The sequence below is a fragment of the Exophiala mesophila genome (genome assembly GCF_000836275.1).
Source record: "Exophiala mesophila strain CBS 40295 unplaced genomic scaffold supercont1.1, whole genome shotgun sequence".
NCBI lineage: Eukaryota > Fungi > Ascomycota > Eurotiomycetes > Chaetothyriales > Herpotrichiellaceae > Exophiala > Exophiala mesophila.
Genome location: NW_015622504.1, coordinates 1,236,326 through 1,250,894, shown reverse-complemented (window position 1 = coordinate 1,250,894; position 14,569 = coordinate 1,236,326). Strand labels below are relative to the sequence as shown.

The 14,569-nt window shown below is 51.2% G+C and overlaps 5 protein-coding genes across 6 annotated transcripts; 1 reads left to right on the top strand and 4 right to left on the bottom strand.

Moving 5' to 3' along the window:
* Positions 1 to 3,491: 3,491 nt before the first annotated feature.
* PV10_00406 (uncharacterized protein) lies at positions 3,492 to 6,299 on the bottom strand. The gene is made up of 3 exons (XM_016364482.1): positions 5,422 to 6,299; positions 4,847 to 5,355; positions 3,492 to 4,793 (listed from the first exon to the last, which is right to left on the bottom strand). Exons 1-3 carry the CDS (start codon positions 5,909 to 5,911, stop codon positions 3,822 to 3,824), a joined length of 1,971 nt encoding a protein of 656 aa, XP_016228131.1. The 5' UTR covers positions 5,912 to 6,299; the 3' UTR covers positions 3,492 to 3,821.
* A 217-nt stretch (positions 6,300 to 6,516) lies between these two features.
* Positions 6,517 to 9,135, top strand: PV10_00405. Of its 2 annotated transcripts, XM_016364480.1 has the most exons (4): positions 6,517 to 6,963; positions 7,022 to 7,101; positions 7,154 to 8,633; positions 8,690 to 9,135. In XM_016364480.1, the coding sequence occupies exons 1-4, from the start codon at positions 6,960 to 6,962 to the stop codon at positions 8,728 to 8,730; spliced, it is 1,605 nt and encodes a 534-aa protein (XP_016228129.1). In that variant the 5' UTR covers positions 6,517 to 6,959; the 3' UTR covers positions 8,731 to 9,135. The 2 variants fall into 2 exon arrangements, with proteins under 2 accessions (XP_016228129.1, XP_016228130.1); XM_016364481.1 differs by having other exon boundaries at positions 6,517 to 7,101.
* PV10_00404 (uncharacterized protein) lies at positions 9,063 to 10,221 on the bottom strand. Its single transcript, XM_016364479.1, has one exon. It carries the CDS (start codon positions 10,191 to 10,193, stop codon positions 9,120 to 9,122), a length of 1,074 nt encoding a protein of 357 aa, XP_016228128.1. The 5' UTR covers positions 10,194 to 10,221; the 3' UTR covers positions 9,063 to 9,119.
* Positions 10,222 to 10,438: 217 nt separating this feature from the next.
* PV10_00403 (uncharacterized protein) lies at positions 10,439 to 12,446 on the bottom strand. The gene has a single exon (XM_016364478.1). The coding sequence runs from the start codon at positions 12,385 to 12,387 to the stop codon at positions 10,600 to 10,602; it is 1,788 nt and encodes a 595-aa protein (XP_016228127.1). The 5' UTR covers positions 12,388 to 12,446; the 3' UTR covers positions 10,439 to 10,599.
* Positions 12,447 to 13,391: 945 nt separating this feature from the next.
* PV10_00402 (uncharacterized protein) lies at positions 13,392 to 14,536 on the bottom strand (the record flags this gene model as incomplete). Its single annotated transcript, XM_016364477.1, has 2 exons — positions 13,392 to 14,075; positions 14,150 to 14,536. The coding sequence occupies 2 exons, from the start codon at positions 14,534 to 14,536 to the stop codon at positions 13,392 to 13,394; spliced, it is 1,071 nt and encodes a 356-aa protein (XP_016228126.1).
* Positions 14,537 to 14,569: the final 33 nt, after the last annotated feature.

Genomic DNA, 14,569 nt, shown 5'->3' with positions numbered 1-14,569 from the left:
GTCAACACCCTTGGAAAGAGCAAAGGCCAGGTTCTCAAAGAAATCGACTATCTTGGCGGCTTCCTGTCGATTTCTGGAATGATCTTGTAAGCTTTCCTTCCTTGCCAGAGCTATAGGATATGGAATATCCTGGACACAACCCTTTCGACGACTCTCGCTCCTCACCCAACATATATATTGCTTGTTGCTGACCAAAGTTCTCTTCTGCAGGTTCATGGCTGGTATGCAATGGGGTGGCTATCAGGTTCGTGTTATATCCACTCATTCGGCGTCGTAACTCCACACTAACATTTTCCAGTACCCATGGGGATCCGCACACGTAGTTGCTCCCATCGTCATCGGAGTTGTGCTCCTCGTCGGCTTCTTCGTCTGGGAAGGATGGTTTGCCCCGTTCCCCATGTTCCCACGACGATTGAAGCAAGATCCTCGGATTTTGTCTCTGACACTGCTCATCACCTTCATCTCTGGGGCCAATTTCTTCTCCTTCCTGATGTTCTGGCCCACTCAAGCCTTCAACGTCTATGGCCATGATCCCGTCATGGTCGGCCTCCGTGTGCTCCCTGGTGGTATGGCTATCATGGTTGGTGCATGTGTTACACTTTGGCTCTTGTCGGTCTTCCGTGGCCGCAACAAGGAACTCATGATTGTATCATGCATCTTGATGACTTCTGGTAAGTTTTGAATGTCCTTTTCTCTACCTAAAACATATCCACTCACTATCGCCCTCAGGTACTGCGGCCCTGGCGTGCGCAACGCCATACAACATGAACAAACTCTGGGGTCTATTAGTCCTTGGTGGTCTGGGCATCGGTGGTATCGTGGTTCCAGCGTCCATCATCACCACCATCATCTGTCCAGATGACCTGATCGCCACCGTCAGCGCCTTGACTCTTGCCATCCGCGTCATTGGCGGCTCTATCGGCTACTGCGCCTATTACAATGTCTTTGTATCCAAGTTTGTGCCTAACGCAGTCAAGTACATTGGAGGCACCATGGTTCAGTTGGGAATTACTAATGAAACCTACATTGGACACGCGATCGAGTTGACTGGGGCAAGTTTGCTTGAGAACATGAGAGAGATCCCGGGCTTGGACAACGACACGGCTTTCAATATGGTCGTGGCGGCCGGTCAACTCGCCTACGCCGAGAGCTACAAGTACGTCTATTTGGGCAGTATCGCCGCTGGAGGCGTGAGCATCATTGCTGCTTGCTTCTTGGGCGATATCAACAAGTACATGGACGAGCACGTCGCTGTGGTCATTGAGTAGAGCGCGAGCTAGTAAACCGATGATATCATAGGAAATAGACCTCAGACCGGAAAATACTTGACTGAAATAAAAGACTAAGTAATTTATAAAGAAGGAACCTCTTCAATTCTCTATCCCATGAATTTCTTGAAGCGCTTGAACAGATTTTGGCGGAACGTGCCAGGATTCGGCCTGTCAATATCCATAACGTCGAGATCCGAAACATCCGGAGCAGGACGCTTACGGTTATGCTTATCAAGGAAGCCCAAGGATGGCAAGGCGACTGGAGAGGGGAGGTCTCGTTGATCCCTCTGGCGGATAGCGGCACGCCATCGCTTCTGCATGAGGAGACGGATATCGGCAGGCCAGCGATCACTCATGGGCAAATCGACCGGGGCACGAGGCGGGCAGAGCAAGGGTCTTTCGAGGGGGCGAAAGAGAAGCTGATCGGCAAATCGGCGCCAGAAATACTCACCTCGGTCTTCGTCGTCAAGGCCCGCGTCGCCCTCGCGCAGATGTCGGATTCCGTCGTCCCAGAAGACGCGTATGGCCTCGGATCGACCTGTCTGCTCCAGCTGTGCGACGTGAGGAATTACATGTACGCTCATATACATCCGGATTTCGTCAACCAGTTGTCTGCCAGACGGACGTTCGTGCGGTCGCATCCGCGTGCATTGCTGTATCAGCTCGAACAGTCGCTCGCTGTATGGATGTGTCCACCCGACCAGTCTCCGGCCGACAATGTTGGCACCGTCGAAATGGGCACAGTACTCTGGCGATCCGCCGAGAATGCCGTTGACTGCGTCGCTGAGTTCGTGGATCTCTTTCAAGGTCATCAGAGTCCACATGATAGCTCCGATTGCCCAGATATTGTGCGCCGGACGGATGACGTGTTGATTCGTCGTGGTCCACGATCTGGTGCCATTTGCTGTGCTCGTTGATTCATGGACCAGTTCTTTGGGCACGTCGTGCTGGAAATGATACGTTCCATTTTTCTGGAAGGCTTGCAACCGTTGCTCTGGTGGATACCACACTCTCGAGCCCTTTTGCACATGTTTGGCCAAGTTGGCTTCGTGCTCGTTAGGATGTGTGATCAGAGACAGTCCAAAGTCGGACACCTTGGCGATTGGATACCAACTTCCGCCATTTGTGTAGGTCTTGCGGCCTAAAAGAACTGCTGCTCGTCAGTATGCATCGTGTTCAACAGCGTGAACAAACTCACCGTTGTCGGTCTTGATGTCTGTGTGTAGCAGGTACCCCTGTTCGAAACGGTCTCCGAACGTGTCCGTCGTGACACCCCTAAAGGGCCCCTGTTCAAACTTGAGACATGCTTCGGCCAGGTAGGAGAATACATGCCATAGAAAAGGCTCTGGGAATCGCATACTAGTTCATGGTTAGTGTTTGTGCTTCTACCTTCGGGGAATTGTCATCATCCACTTACTTCCATGCCTTGTATCTTATTCGTAGCTCTTCCAGATTACCAAACTCGCAATTCTCAAAGTAATATCGACTATACTTTTCAGCATAATGTTGTTTGTACTGGCGCAAGCGTAGAATACTGTCGGTTTGGAACTCATTAGTTTGCGCCATGATGGCAGCTTCTCGAGTGAGGCCGGGCCTGGCTTTGATGAGGTCTTTGTCAAAGGTGTCTGTCACTTTTAATACGAGAGACTGGCTGTATCAGCACCAGCAAGCACAATCTACAGGAACCATTGCTCAAACTTACATCAATTGTTTGGTTGTCGAGACCCTTCTTGAGGAATAGCCCAGCAACACCGAAAGTACCTTTCCCCAGCATTCTTTCGAAATGCCACTCTTGGTGATCATGCAGGTCTAGTTGAGTATGATAGAGGTGTCTGAACTTGGCTCCATTGCGGATTGTGGGTCGACCTTCCTTGTCGTGATCGCTCCACCGGCAAAATGCTTGGACATCAGGTGGAGGTGCAACAACACTCCGCCTTGGTTTGGAACTTGCTCGATATGTTTGCCAGAAAGGGTTGCTCCAGTTGACTTGAAACTCATCAAGTTTGTTCTTGACCATGATATATTAGTGTCTAGTAGTGCGTCAATTAGTCGGAACTCCGTGCATACGATTGCCCTAGTATGATGTCGAGATCCTACAGCGTGCTTTAGTAGGCTGATATTGAGATTGAGCAAACACAACGATAACAAAGGAGACGCATGAAAGCACGAGCAATCTTTGTTTGTTAGAGCTGTCAACTCTCGAGTAAGCTAGTCGAACCCCTCCGACAGCAGACAAAGCGTAGAAGGGTTGATGTTCAGAAGTCGAGGCAGTGCTCCTTTGTCATTGATCAGAATTGTTCACAGGGATCTATTCTTGTCTTCAAACCTTGGTCATCAGCTGTAACCTTTGATTCGACAAGCTTGGCTGCCAGCAGCGCTCTTTGTATATAGATTTTGTCTCAATAAATATCTTGCAAGTGGTTGACCGTGATATCACGTGAGGACGGTGATTCTGATCACGTGATGAGGATACTCAACAGGCTCACCTCATAGAGCCACTGGTATAATCCCCTTTCCTTCAACGCAGTTTTCGGCGGATGTATATATGGATCACTCGGCAAGTTGCTCTTCCTCGATCGCTTCAACCTCGGCTTTTTCATAACCTTCCATAATCTTAGGATCCCAGATGCTGGTGCCCTTTTCGGGCACGCCATGTTTCATATCTTTGAAAACTGGGCCAATACAGCTCTCCCACCTCTTCCGCCGGTCCATCAGCATTCGAGCATTGTCGCCAATGTCCCGTGCTCGGTTGATGCCCATTGCCGAAGCGATGCCAATGCCAGGTTTGGGCTTGTTGCCTCCTGGCCCACCTTTCTTTGTCTTGCCTAATGTTCGTGTACGTTTAAGATAGGCTTGTTGGACCTGGCTATCCAGATCCTCGTGGATGGTGCTGTACTCCTGGTAAGCGAGTCGTTCTTTGGCGAGCTCGAGTAGCCGAGCTTTACGTGCACCATTCACGATCATGACTCTGCGCAGCTCATTTTGCAAAAGGCGCATTCTCTCGCTGATATCGTCGTCGTGATGCGCATCATAGTCTGGGTTCTCATCCTGTCCGAGGAACCCAATATGACGCAATTCAGCCTTGAGGCGTTCTTCGGTCTGCACATAGTCGAGTTTCTGAGAAGTGGATGATTTGGAGCCTGCCAAATCTGCAACGGCGGCGGCAGGCGCAAGAGGCTTGTCAGCATTGTCTTGTCCATTGGTGAGACCGTCGAGGTCCATGGTATCATTGCCATCCAGAGCGAAGGAGTTGAGGTCGTGTGCGGCATTAGCGCCGTCGTTTGGAGGAGGACGGTGCTCAAATTTCAACAAGGATAATAGTCGGCTTGCGAGTGGCCCATTGGAAACTTGGTCAGTCGCCAGATTATCATCATTGACCTGTTCAACATTGCCTCGAGGGGTATTTGCTGGCAACTTGTCGTGATTGGCGTCTACGACGACAGTTCCATCTTCTTCGGCCCATATTTCGTTATAGTGACGCTTGCCGCGGGGAACGGCCAAGAATGGGGTAACGCGGTCCCCCTTTGGTGGTGTTAGCCATTATTCAACGTAAGAGGATGTCAATTACTACTCACGCGCTCTCTCAACCAGGCCATGTCTTCTTCAGTCAAAGGCCGCACAAAAGGTTCCACATAGGTCAAGAACGTATTGGCCGCGACCTGATTCGTCGGCTTTGCATTACTGAAGTCCTTATCGGGAGGGACACCAGCAATCTGGTCACTCAAGTCCTTTGTAGGATAGGAAGTGACGCTATAGATTTCCTTTTTCTCGGCATCCGACATGTCAGGGGTGACCTCTCGAATGTGGTAGATAATGGGGTCAGGAGCGAGTGGGTCAGGGAAGAAGCCTTGCTGGGGCACGACAGGGTGCCTATGAAGGGCATTATTCTCTTCGGCATCCGACATGGAGACGTCTGACTTTGCGGGAGAATCATGAGCAGAGGCAGCAGCTGCCTCGGGCGAGTCGGCGACTTCTGACAGGGAAGAGGTCCCCGGACTGAGTTTGGTCTTTTTGGATGGGGACGGGCTGTCGACGGGGCCTGGGGTGCCTGTAGCACGACCAGGTTTTCCTTTTGAGGGCTCATCTGAAGGGCAGATGTCAGACACAATAGCTTGAAGGAGTCCAGGGAGAGTTGACGTGAGTCACCTACCTTCGCGTTTAATCTCGACATGGTCGAAGGATTCAGGACGATCCTTGCGTTTTTTGGCCTTGGTATTTTTCTGCGAGTCTTCTTTACGGGCCTTTGATCGACGAGCCTGGTCTGCTTGGCGATCTCGGTTCTGTTGGTCTGATTCTATCTCTTTCTTCTGTTCATGGATGAGGCGGATGGCCTTTTCGCATGATTCGACTCGCGCTTCGGCGGCTTCACTCAAAGTCTTTAATTGGTCTATGATTTCCTGCAGTGACTTGGGTTCGACCTTTGATCCATGACTTTCGAGATACTCGGTGACTTCTGTATAAGAGGGTTTGGCGGCGACTAGGATTCTAGCCAAGTCCAATTCGAGGAGAGGAGAGGTGGTTGGTAGTGGGGGTGCGGTGCCGGCACTGATGACTGAACTGGGGGTAGTGTTACGACTGCGCGACCGTCGAGCATCGCGGGCTTTGTTTTTACTTTTGGAGGCACTGGCAAGGGGAGGCATGATGGCGGAAGGAAGTCGTAGGGTGGACGATTACTGAATTAATGAGACAAGTCACGGGCCGAGGTTGGTGAAACAGTCGTCATGTCGCGACGGAGGGTCGAGTTAAGGGTATAATCGCATTAAAGGGGGTCTTTGAAGAGCGCGACGTCGATTTAGGCGGGTTTTGGTCCCCGAATGATAGTCAATGCTGGAGATGATGTTGTTACGGGACGTGATGAGGCGGAGTTGGGGGAGAGGCAGGTTGTTTGGAAGGTTTGGATGTGATATCACGTGATTCAAACACTAGGCTGTAAATGGGATGGTGTCACTCATGCCCGGTATCACGTGAATGAATAGTGATTCTTCCAGAGTCAGGAATACTGCGTCTGTTTCGAATCCTGAGTCATTTGACCTCAATGAGTAGAAATGGCCCCGTGACCCCGAGTGCCCAGGCGGTTCTGGTGAAACTTGTCAGGGATTGAGTGTCACAATGTTCCATCCGTGTCAGGCCTCCGGGTGCCCAGAGAGACGATACCTATAGGCTAGCGCTCGGATGGCTTGGAATCTTGAAGCACTGGCATGACTGAGAACTTTACGGAGTCCTCCTGCACTCCTGTTACCTAAGGCTAAGGTGCTAAGGTACCTAAGGGTTGGGGTTCGTCCCTGAGGTATCATTCACTCATCATATCGACAGTCTCACTCTTGCACAGCCTGGCGCCACGTCCTGCTCGTTGCCGCCGGTGCCGCAATTCGCACTCGCACCTGCACAACTGCATCCCGCACTTGCACTCTCACCATTGCCCACCAACATCCACTCACTCACTCAGTCTCGCTCTTCTCATCACTTCCACCTCATCGCCTCGCCACACACACACTCTCTCTCTTCCCGCCCTCCCCCACTACATTGTGGTTCTGTGAACCCTCTCCCTCCGTGACTCCCTCCTCTCTATCCTGCTGGACCTACTGCGATATCAAGGTGACCCAGAGCGTGGCAATGAAGCTTGGTTGGCCATGACCGGAAAATATCACGTATAACACCTATTCCATATAATACGTCCACCAGGTTGCAATGTGTATGTTGTTTGCCTTGGACTCTCGCTTTCCTGTCCAACCCTGCTGATCCGCAAACAGCCGCTCAAGATTTTGGCGTCGTTGCCATTGTCATCCCCGATGGAGTTTCGGACCGTAGCAATGGTGCGCGGCTGGTCAATGTAAGCCAATGCTTCCTGCACTCGCCTTCGACTTCGAATTAACACATCCAAGGATGCCTACGGCTTCTCCTTGAGAGCGTCAGGAATCGTTCGTACTCTTTCATCCAACAATCCTTCTGGCTTCGATATCATCCAAGGCCTCCTCTACTACCCTGAACTCGACCGAGACGATCCATGTTATAATGAGACGAGACCTCTAGTCCCCTCCAATGTCACCACACGCGCCCAGATACCTCTCGGCAATTATCCTCTCATCTCCGTCGCACCATGGACCTCCGTAGACTGCGTCCAGTCTTATCTGGAGGTCATGCGCTTTGACAATGTTCGCGCAGGCATGTTCTTCCAAAATGACAACTCCAGCGATCGTCCTCCTGCTGTCAGTGACCATATATGGAGTCTCAACGATGGAGGACAGTGGCAGAATGACAACAGATTCCCTGTCTATGCTTTGCCCGGCATGTTTGGTTCTTTTATTCTGGAACAATTGGCTCAATATTCGGGCAACATGTCCCAGGTTCCTTACGGCAATGAGTTGACCCAAATCTACAATCCAAACGACACCGTCAGGCTCTATACCAGGATGGACGTCAGTTCATCTAATGGCATTCCTCCTCTCTGGATCTTTTTGATCATTGTGCTGGCAATTCTACTTGCCGTCGTTCTGGTCACTTCCATTATAATGCATATGGTTCAGCGAAGGCAACGTCACGCATTGCAACGCCGCGTGGCTAACGGTGAAGTGGATCTCGAAGCCCTAGGGATTAAGCGCCTTAATGTGCCCCAAGATATCCTTGATAAAATGCCTATTTACACCTACACCTCCAAAACAGGAGCACCCCTCACCCAGGACACGGCGACCGACCGAACCGCCGAACCAGAGACCAACAGTACCGACAGCACTGTAGTCCCTCCGACCACGCCTAACGGCAGTCTAACCCGAGAAGTCCCTTTCAGTCAACCCACCTGCCCCATCTGTCTCGATGACTTTGTTCACAACGAATCAACGGTCAGAGAACTCCCTTGCAATCACATCTTCCACCCCGAATGCATCGACTCCTTCCTTCGAGATAACAGCTCTCTGTGTCCGATGTGCAAGAAATCCTCACTTCCAGCAGGCTATTGCCCTGTGGTGGTGACCAATTTGATGGTGCGGAGGGAACGTCTTGTCCGAAGAATGCGACAACGCAGAATCGCGCAGGCCGGTCAGGCCGCTGCTGCTGCCAATGCCCCTGGCCCCACCATGCCGACTCCCATCGCTGCTATGAACCGTTCCGTCCGCAGAATGTCGACACCTTTCCGGTCACGCCCGCATCCTGACAGTAGTGCCGCTGGAGCACACGGCGCCGTTGCTGAATTACAACCGATTGGTGACCGAAGGCAAACGCTCAACGATGACATGCCTCCTGAAATCCGCGCTCAAGGCACGAGTGCTAGAAGGGCATGGCGTAGAGAAAGACTGGCCCGACAAGAAGCCAGCAATTATAATGAACAGGCCGAGGAGGCTCGAGCAGCCGATGTCGCCAGACCTCTCTGTAAGTGTGACGACATGACCGTCTTGACATGGACGAATGAGCTAACATGAGTATAGGGCGTCGTGTTGTTGGTCGAGTGTTCCCCCGCTTTGAATGAGGTCGTGATGTGAGGTGGTCTTAACCACGGTAACGACGACTCCGATTCACGATCCATGTACTTTTGGGAGTTTGGTTTGTTTGTATAGCGTGCTGTTGAGCGACAGGGTTTTCTTGGGCTGTACGCATTTGGAAATTATGGGGGTGTGCAGCAAGTGCCTTGCTCGCCTCGATGTTTGACGCAAAGTCTGGGATTTAAAAGCGAACCAAGATTTGGATGCCATGTTACTGTTGTTTGAGCCGCCCCCGCCCTTGTATACTCAAACGATCTGGGAGTTTATAGCCTGATTTTGAATCTTATGCTGAACACCCAACCATATCCACATGTGTCATCAATCTTGCGTTCCCTGTAGAGGCATTCCAATCTCCCGAGATGAATTCATTCTCAAATCAACTAGCAAACTTATCATGTTTACTCTTCGCACGCAAGTCGAGGATATTTTCATAATACGACCCATCTCTCTTGGCCCGCTTGAGCCGCCTCACCTCATCATCCGTCAATTTCCTCCCGGCTGCCTGCTCGAGTTCACGCCGACTGACCTTTTCACGCTCCTTGGTCGCCTTGTTCATTTGTAGTCGTGGCTTGAATCGAGCTTGCATCTTGACCACTAATTCTGTGCCTGGGTCGCCAGCCTCGCCGTCACCACGGAGTGAGATATTGATTTTTCTTTGCCGCGATTTGTGACTATCGTCTTCTTCTTCATCATCATCATCAAATTCGCTTTTCTTAACATGTGGCACGGTCGTTTGATCTTCTGTTTTTGTTTTTGTTTTTGTTGTTGTTATTGTCGTCGTGACCGTCGCAGCCAAATATCTCCTTCCCTTTCCTGTGCTCGTTCCCGCTGCTGTTCTTAATCGATATCGAGTCGCTGATGATGATGATGGCGACGACGACTGTGCCACTACAGCCTTTCCATCTCCATCTCCATCTCCATCTCCATCTTCACCAACCGGAACCCTCTCCAAGACAAATCCCTCCTGTACACCCCTTGCCTCTCTCCTCGCACCCAGAACGCCTATTCCATCACATGACAAATACCCACCATGACTAGCCTTCAAACTAATCTGGCCATCTGCCGTCCCCGCCACTGCACTCGCAACCCACACCTGACGCACATCATGTGGCTCAGCGGTTTCAACGTGCGATTCGAAAATATTCTCCATGGGTGAGGCAAAGACATTACCGTGGGCGTCACTGGCTAAGCACATGGTTGGATTGGTTGTGTCGGCCAGGATTAGAACGGTGGGCCCAGCTACGTCGCTGGGTATGTCGGGGGTGGTCCATGAATCATCTGAGGAGGGGTCGGTTGAACCAGAGGGGTTGTTGGTGTTGGTCTTTGTTTCGCGGTTGGATGTGCTGGTTTGGTGGTGGTGGTGGCCATCTTGCTCGGTCTCGTCGCTTCGGTGTTTTCGTTTCTTGGCCTTTTTCGAGTCGCCTTTGAAGGACAGTGGTTTGATGGCCATGGTTGAGATTTTTTACCTGTACCTCTAGTGGGAATACTTTATGTTGTCTGTGTGGATTGAATGGCAATGATGTTTGGATTGATTGAATCGTAGCAATGTTTTTTTGTTGTTAGAAACGAGGATGGGAATGACGACAAGGCTGTAATCCGGCCACGTTGGGTTAGACGCAGCCTTGTGTGCTTATCAACGAGAGTCTACAGAACTCCAGGCTACATACAGATGCTATCTTAGCGACCTACGTGGAATGTCTCTCTCTCTCATATATATGTCTTTTTATACTCATGGCTATATCGTCAGGTCATAATTGCATGGCTTTGAATCACTTGATTCGTCCTTTGCATTGAAAGCGTCCAGACCACACGGACCATCTAGTGAAGGTCAACTTTGCCCTGGACCAGCCTCAAATCTACAGATCCTCAAAGTCAAACTTCACCAACAACGCACATTTTGTTTCGCGACCCTTCAGGTCCAATAGACGAATGAACCTCCACTGTCCTGGCACAACATATGTCAATCTCACCGCTGTCACCGCAAAGATAGGGTTCCTGGCAAAGGCATCGTCACTCTTGAGCAAAATCCGCAGGAATGTGAGATCATTATCCCGATAATCCCAGTGTAGCTTCTCATCCCACAGAGGATCAGTCACCGGTGGATTCTCGTTGTGTCGGTTCAGGAATCCGGTCAACTTGTGTTGTCTATAGGCAGATGTTTTCCGCTTGGGTGGCGTGTCTGCCAAGTCATCTGGGTGGACAAGGGTACATGTGATGTAGGGCTTGACCTCAGAGGGTTCGCGATCTTCAGGCACAGGAATGTCGGTGGCACCGCCCACGTGAAGTGTGACACGGCGTTTGCGAGAGCTGAGGACGCCAGTACCCCCAGCACGCAAGGGGCCGGGTTTCAGCACATAACCGTCAGTGTCGCTGAATAGCGCTTCGTTGATTTGCATGCTGGCACCAAAAGTCTGCCAATTCAATGCGCAGATTTGTGCACCCACGCCCCAAAATGGAACCGGCTTCAGGTTTCGGGACGAGATGCGAGTTCCTTTCGGGTACACGCGCATGAGGTGTTTGGCGTTATTGCGGGCAATCTTGTCGCTGTGGGTGGGCATGTGGGATCCCAAGCCCGATTCCGAGAGGTTGATCAGAGGGTGATGCGGAGTATTGGTCAGTTCATCTTTGTCGTACCACGAGTTATCGCTTGGCTTGACGGACTGAGCATACACTCCCAGGTCAGCGAGTTCGGGGATGATTTTGCTCGCGATTTCGTTTTGTTTGTTCTGCTTATATTGTTTCCGGGCTTCCTTTTCTTCGGGGGTTTCGTTTTCGTCGTCGGAGTCGGAGGAGGATGATTCAGTATCGTCGCTGTCCAGTTTCTCATCGGGATGGTGATATTCGACAATGACAGCAATCTTGGAACCAAGGTCGCTGAGACGCACATGGCCCCCTAGACCTTGTTGCTCTTCATGGCCCTTTTGACGGACAGCCTCGTCAAGGAGTCGGTCACCCCAGACCTCTTTCATGATTTGGACCAACCGCATTTGACCTTGAGGTCCGCAATGATTCTCCAACGACAACAGAATCGGAGCAGCACGGTAGCCTTGAGCATCGGTCGATTCGGTAGCTTCCTTGTCAACGACATCTCGGATTGTTTCACAAACAGCTCGAAACGAAATGTTGGAGACAAGTGTGTAGCCGTGGGTGACCTTAGGTTCGTTTTCGTTCTCGTCGTTGTCCCAAGCATCGATCTCGACACAACGAGCACCAGCCAGGAGAGTGCTCTCGTACGCACTAGCCGAGGAAGACCCGTAAAGCTGGTGGGCCAACAGGTATGTGTTATGGCTAGAGCTGATAAAATAATCCGGGAGAGGGTGCGATCGATCTGTCAACTCGGCAGGGACATGGATATGAGGCTCCTCAAGAAGAGCGCGAACCCTGGGCGTCAATTGATCGTTGTTGTCCACACGAGCATCATCTTCGGAGAGCATGCGATTGTCAATGAGAAATCGGCGTAGAGCACGGCTGACTCGCAATTGATTCTTGGTAATGTCACTTTGACGAGCACTGTGTCCACCACCAGCAACAGTGGCGGAGTCAACCTCCTCTCCTATATCTTCATCGTCGACCTCTGGTTTCGACCTCGAGAATGGATTGAGCCTTGACAGCCGCGAAGTGACAGCTGCGGAGGAGTCCGCCATAGTGGGAAAAAGGCTATTTGAGAATTGGATATGAAGCAAACTATGTTAGCAGTAGTAGCAGTCAACACTACGGGATGTAGAAACTCTACAATTCAAGGCAAACCGGGGATTGGACTTGATGACGTGTCATGGTCGTGTCGGGCATTGGCATAGGAAAGTGGAGTCTGGAGAACACGAGGGATGATGTGATGGTTGTCATGTACGTGAGATGCGTGGCACCGTGGATAACCTTAAAGTTGGTGGCGTCTGGTTGTGCGTCCGCGTCTGGTGGGGGAAATTGAGAATTGATTGGATGTCTGAGAGCTGACCGAGGGAGTGAGTGCTCCGCTGTATTCTCACTTCTGCGGACTATTCAGCTACAATGGTAGTTGTAAAGACTGGAAGGAGCGACCATGTATGCAACAACGACTGTTGAGGAAGGTGCGAAAAGATTTTCTTTCTCAACGACGTCGACGAGGCTGCTTGCATCTAGGGATAAGACTACCTATTCAAAACAGAAACGATCAAAATCTCTCATCAAACGTTTCGTAATTAGTTCGTCAATGAAGAGCCGTCTATTTACACTAGAAATTATATCATTTCCATCAAGCCATCTCCATCAACGTTACCCTGCCCATACTCGAAACCCAAGCCCGCCAGCCCATGACATGTCCTGTATGATGGATCTGACGTATGTACTGTGTTCCATGGAGAATGTAAAGATCGCCCGTCAGGGCAGTGTGAAATAGCCGTGATGGGGGAGGTAGAATGCTGTTGGCACACTCTCAATGTGACAGTGTCTCTTGCCTTGTCGATAGTTGGTCGTCTTCTCGGCCTTTTCAACGGCGCATTGATCATCGAATGAGTGTTGCGAAAGTTGTGAGAAAAGTGTGTGTACCGATCTCTCCTCTAGGTCACCATTGCCGTTCTGGTCTTCTCGTTGGTGATAGACCAACCAGGGGAGGAAGGGGAGAGAGAGCCAACAGCAGAAGCATTAAATCATAGCAATACCATCACTGGCACGGTCAATGTCTTTCATATTCTTTCATACTCCATCGTTTGGTGCCCGACATATGCGCTGGCACACCAACATATGTCGGCTCGTCATCTTTGCCAAATTGGGGCAGAGCTGATAGTTCTGACGCATCGTGGTAGTTGGACATATTGCTGGGGGACATTTCATAGGATCGCTTGCTCGTGGAGCCTTTTGAACTTCCCACTTCGGTGGTGCTGAAGGAATGAGGATGCATCTTGCCCACCGAGTCCTCCGTGGGTTGTCGTGGAGAGCCCGAGAATTCATATGGCTGGCCTGCTTGGAAAGTGTCCTTCTCTCCCAGACTGGCCTCTGAAGCGTGCTTGGTACCGGCCACCTGCCCTGAGTTGCGCCGTCGGGAGTATCGCAGACCAAACAAAAAGGACAAAACAAGCAACGCAATCACCCCAATGGCAACACCGATGCCTATGCCAGCCTTGGCCCCTGTCGAGAGCCCACCCGATGAGGATTGAGAAGATGACGTAGCATTCGACAGGGACGCATCATGTGTCCCGGATGGTGATGATGAATCGGTCGAGCTTGTTGAAGCAGCCCCTGGATTACTGTCAGAAGTCGTAGTAGGGTCTGTCGGCACTGCAGGAGCGGAAGCAGTTGTTGGCGGCGATGTCTCTTGTGTCGAAGCTCCAGCACCAGGTTCAGGAACAGGAGTGGACGTCTGGTGGCAATGTTTGTCAGTCAGTCAGTCCTCGGCCAAGTCCCTTGTTGATTAATCAGAATGGGCACACTCACGGTCACAATAGGAGCTGGCCCATAGATGGTGTTGTATCCCACCGTGCTCATGACCACTTCATCGGACGTCATGGTAGAAATGATGGTGTCGGTCCGAAGGATAATCACCTCTGTTGGGGCGGCGGCCGTGCTCGTGGCCTGGACTGTTAGGGTGGTGACCCGGCCATTGATGGTGGTGACTACTGTCGATACGGCGGGAGGAGTGGCAGCATCAGGTGGTGCGGACGTCACCACTGAGTAGATTGTCACTAACGATGTCGTCGGGACTGTCACAGAAACAACGATGGGCTCAGTGGCAATAGGGATGGACGACTGGGCGCGACATAGTGAGGCGACCAAGGCCAAGGACCACAGAGCATGGCGAAGTGTCAATATCATTGAGCCCATGGCACACTTTACATTCTCGTCGACGTGGTCAGG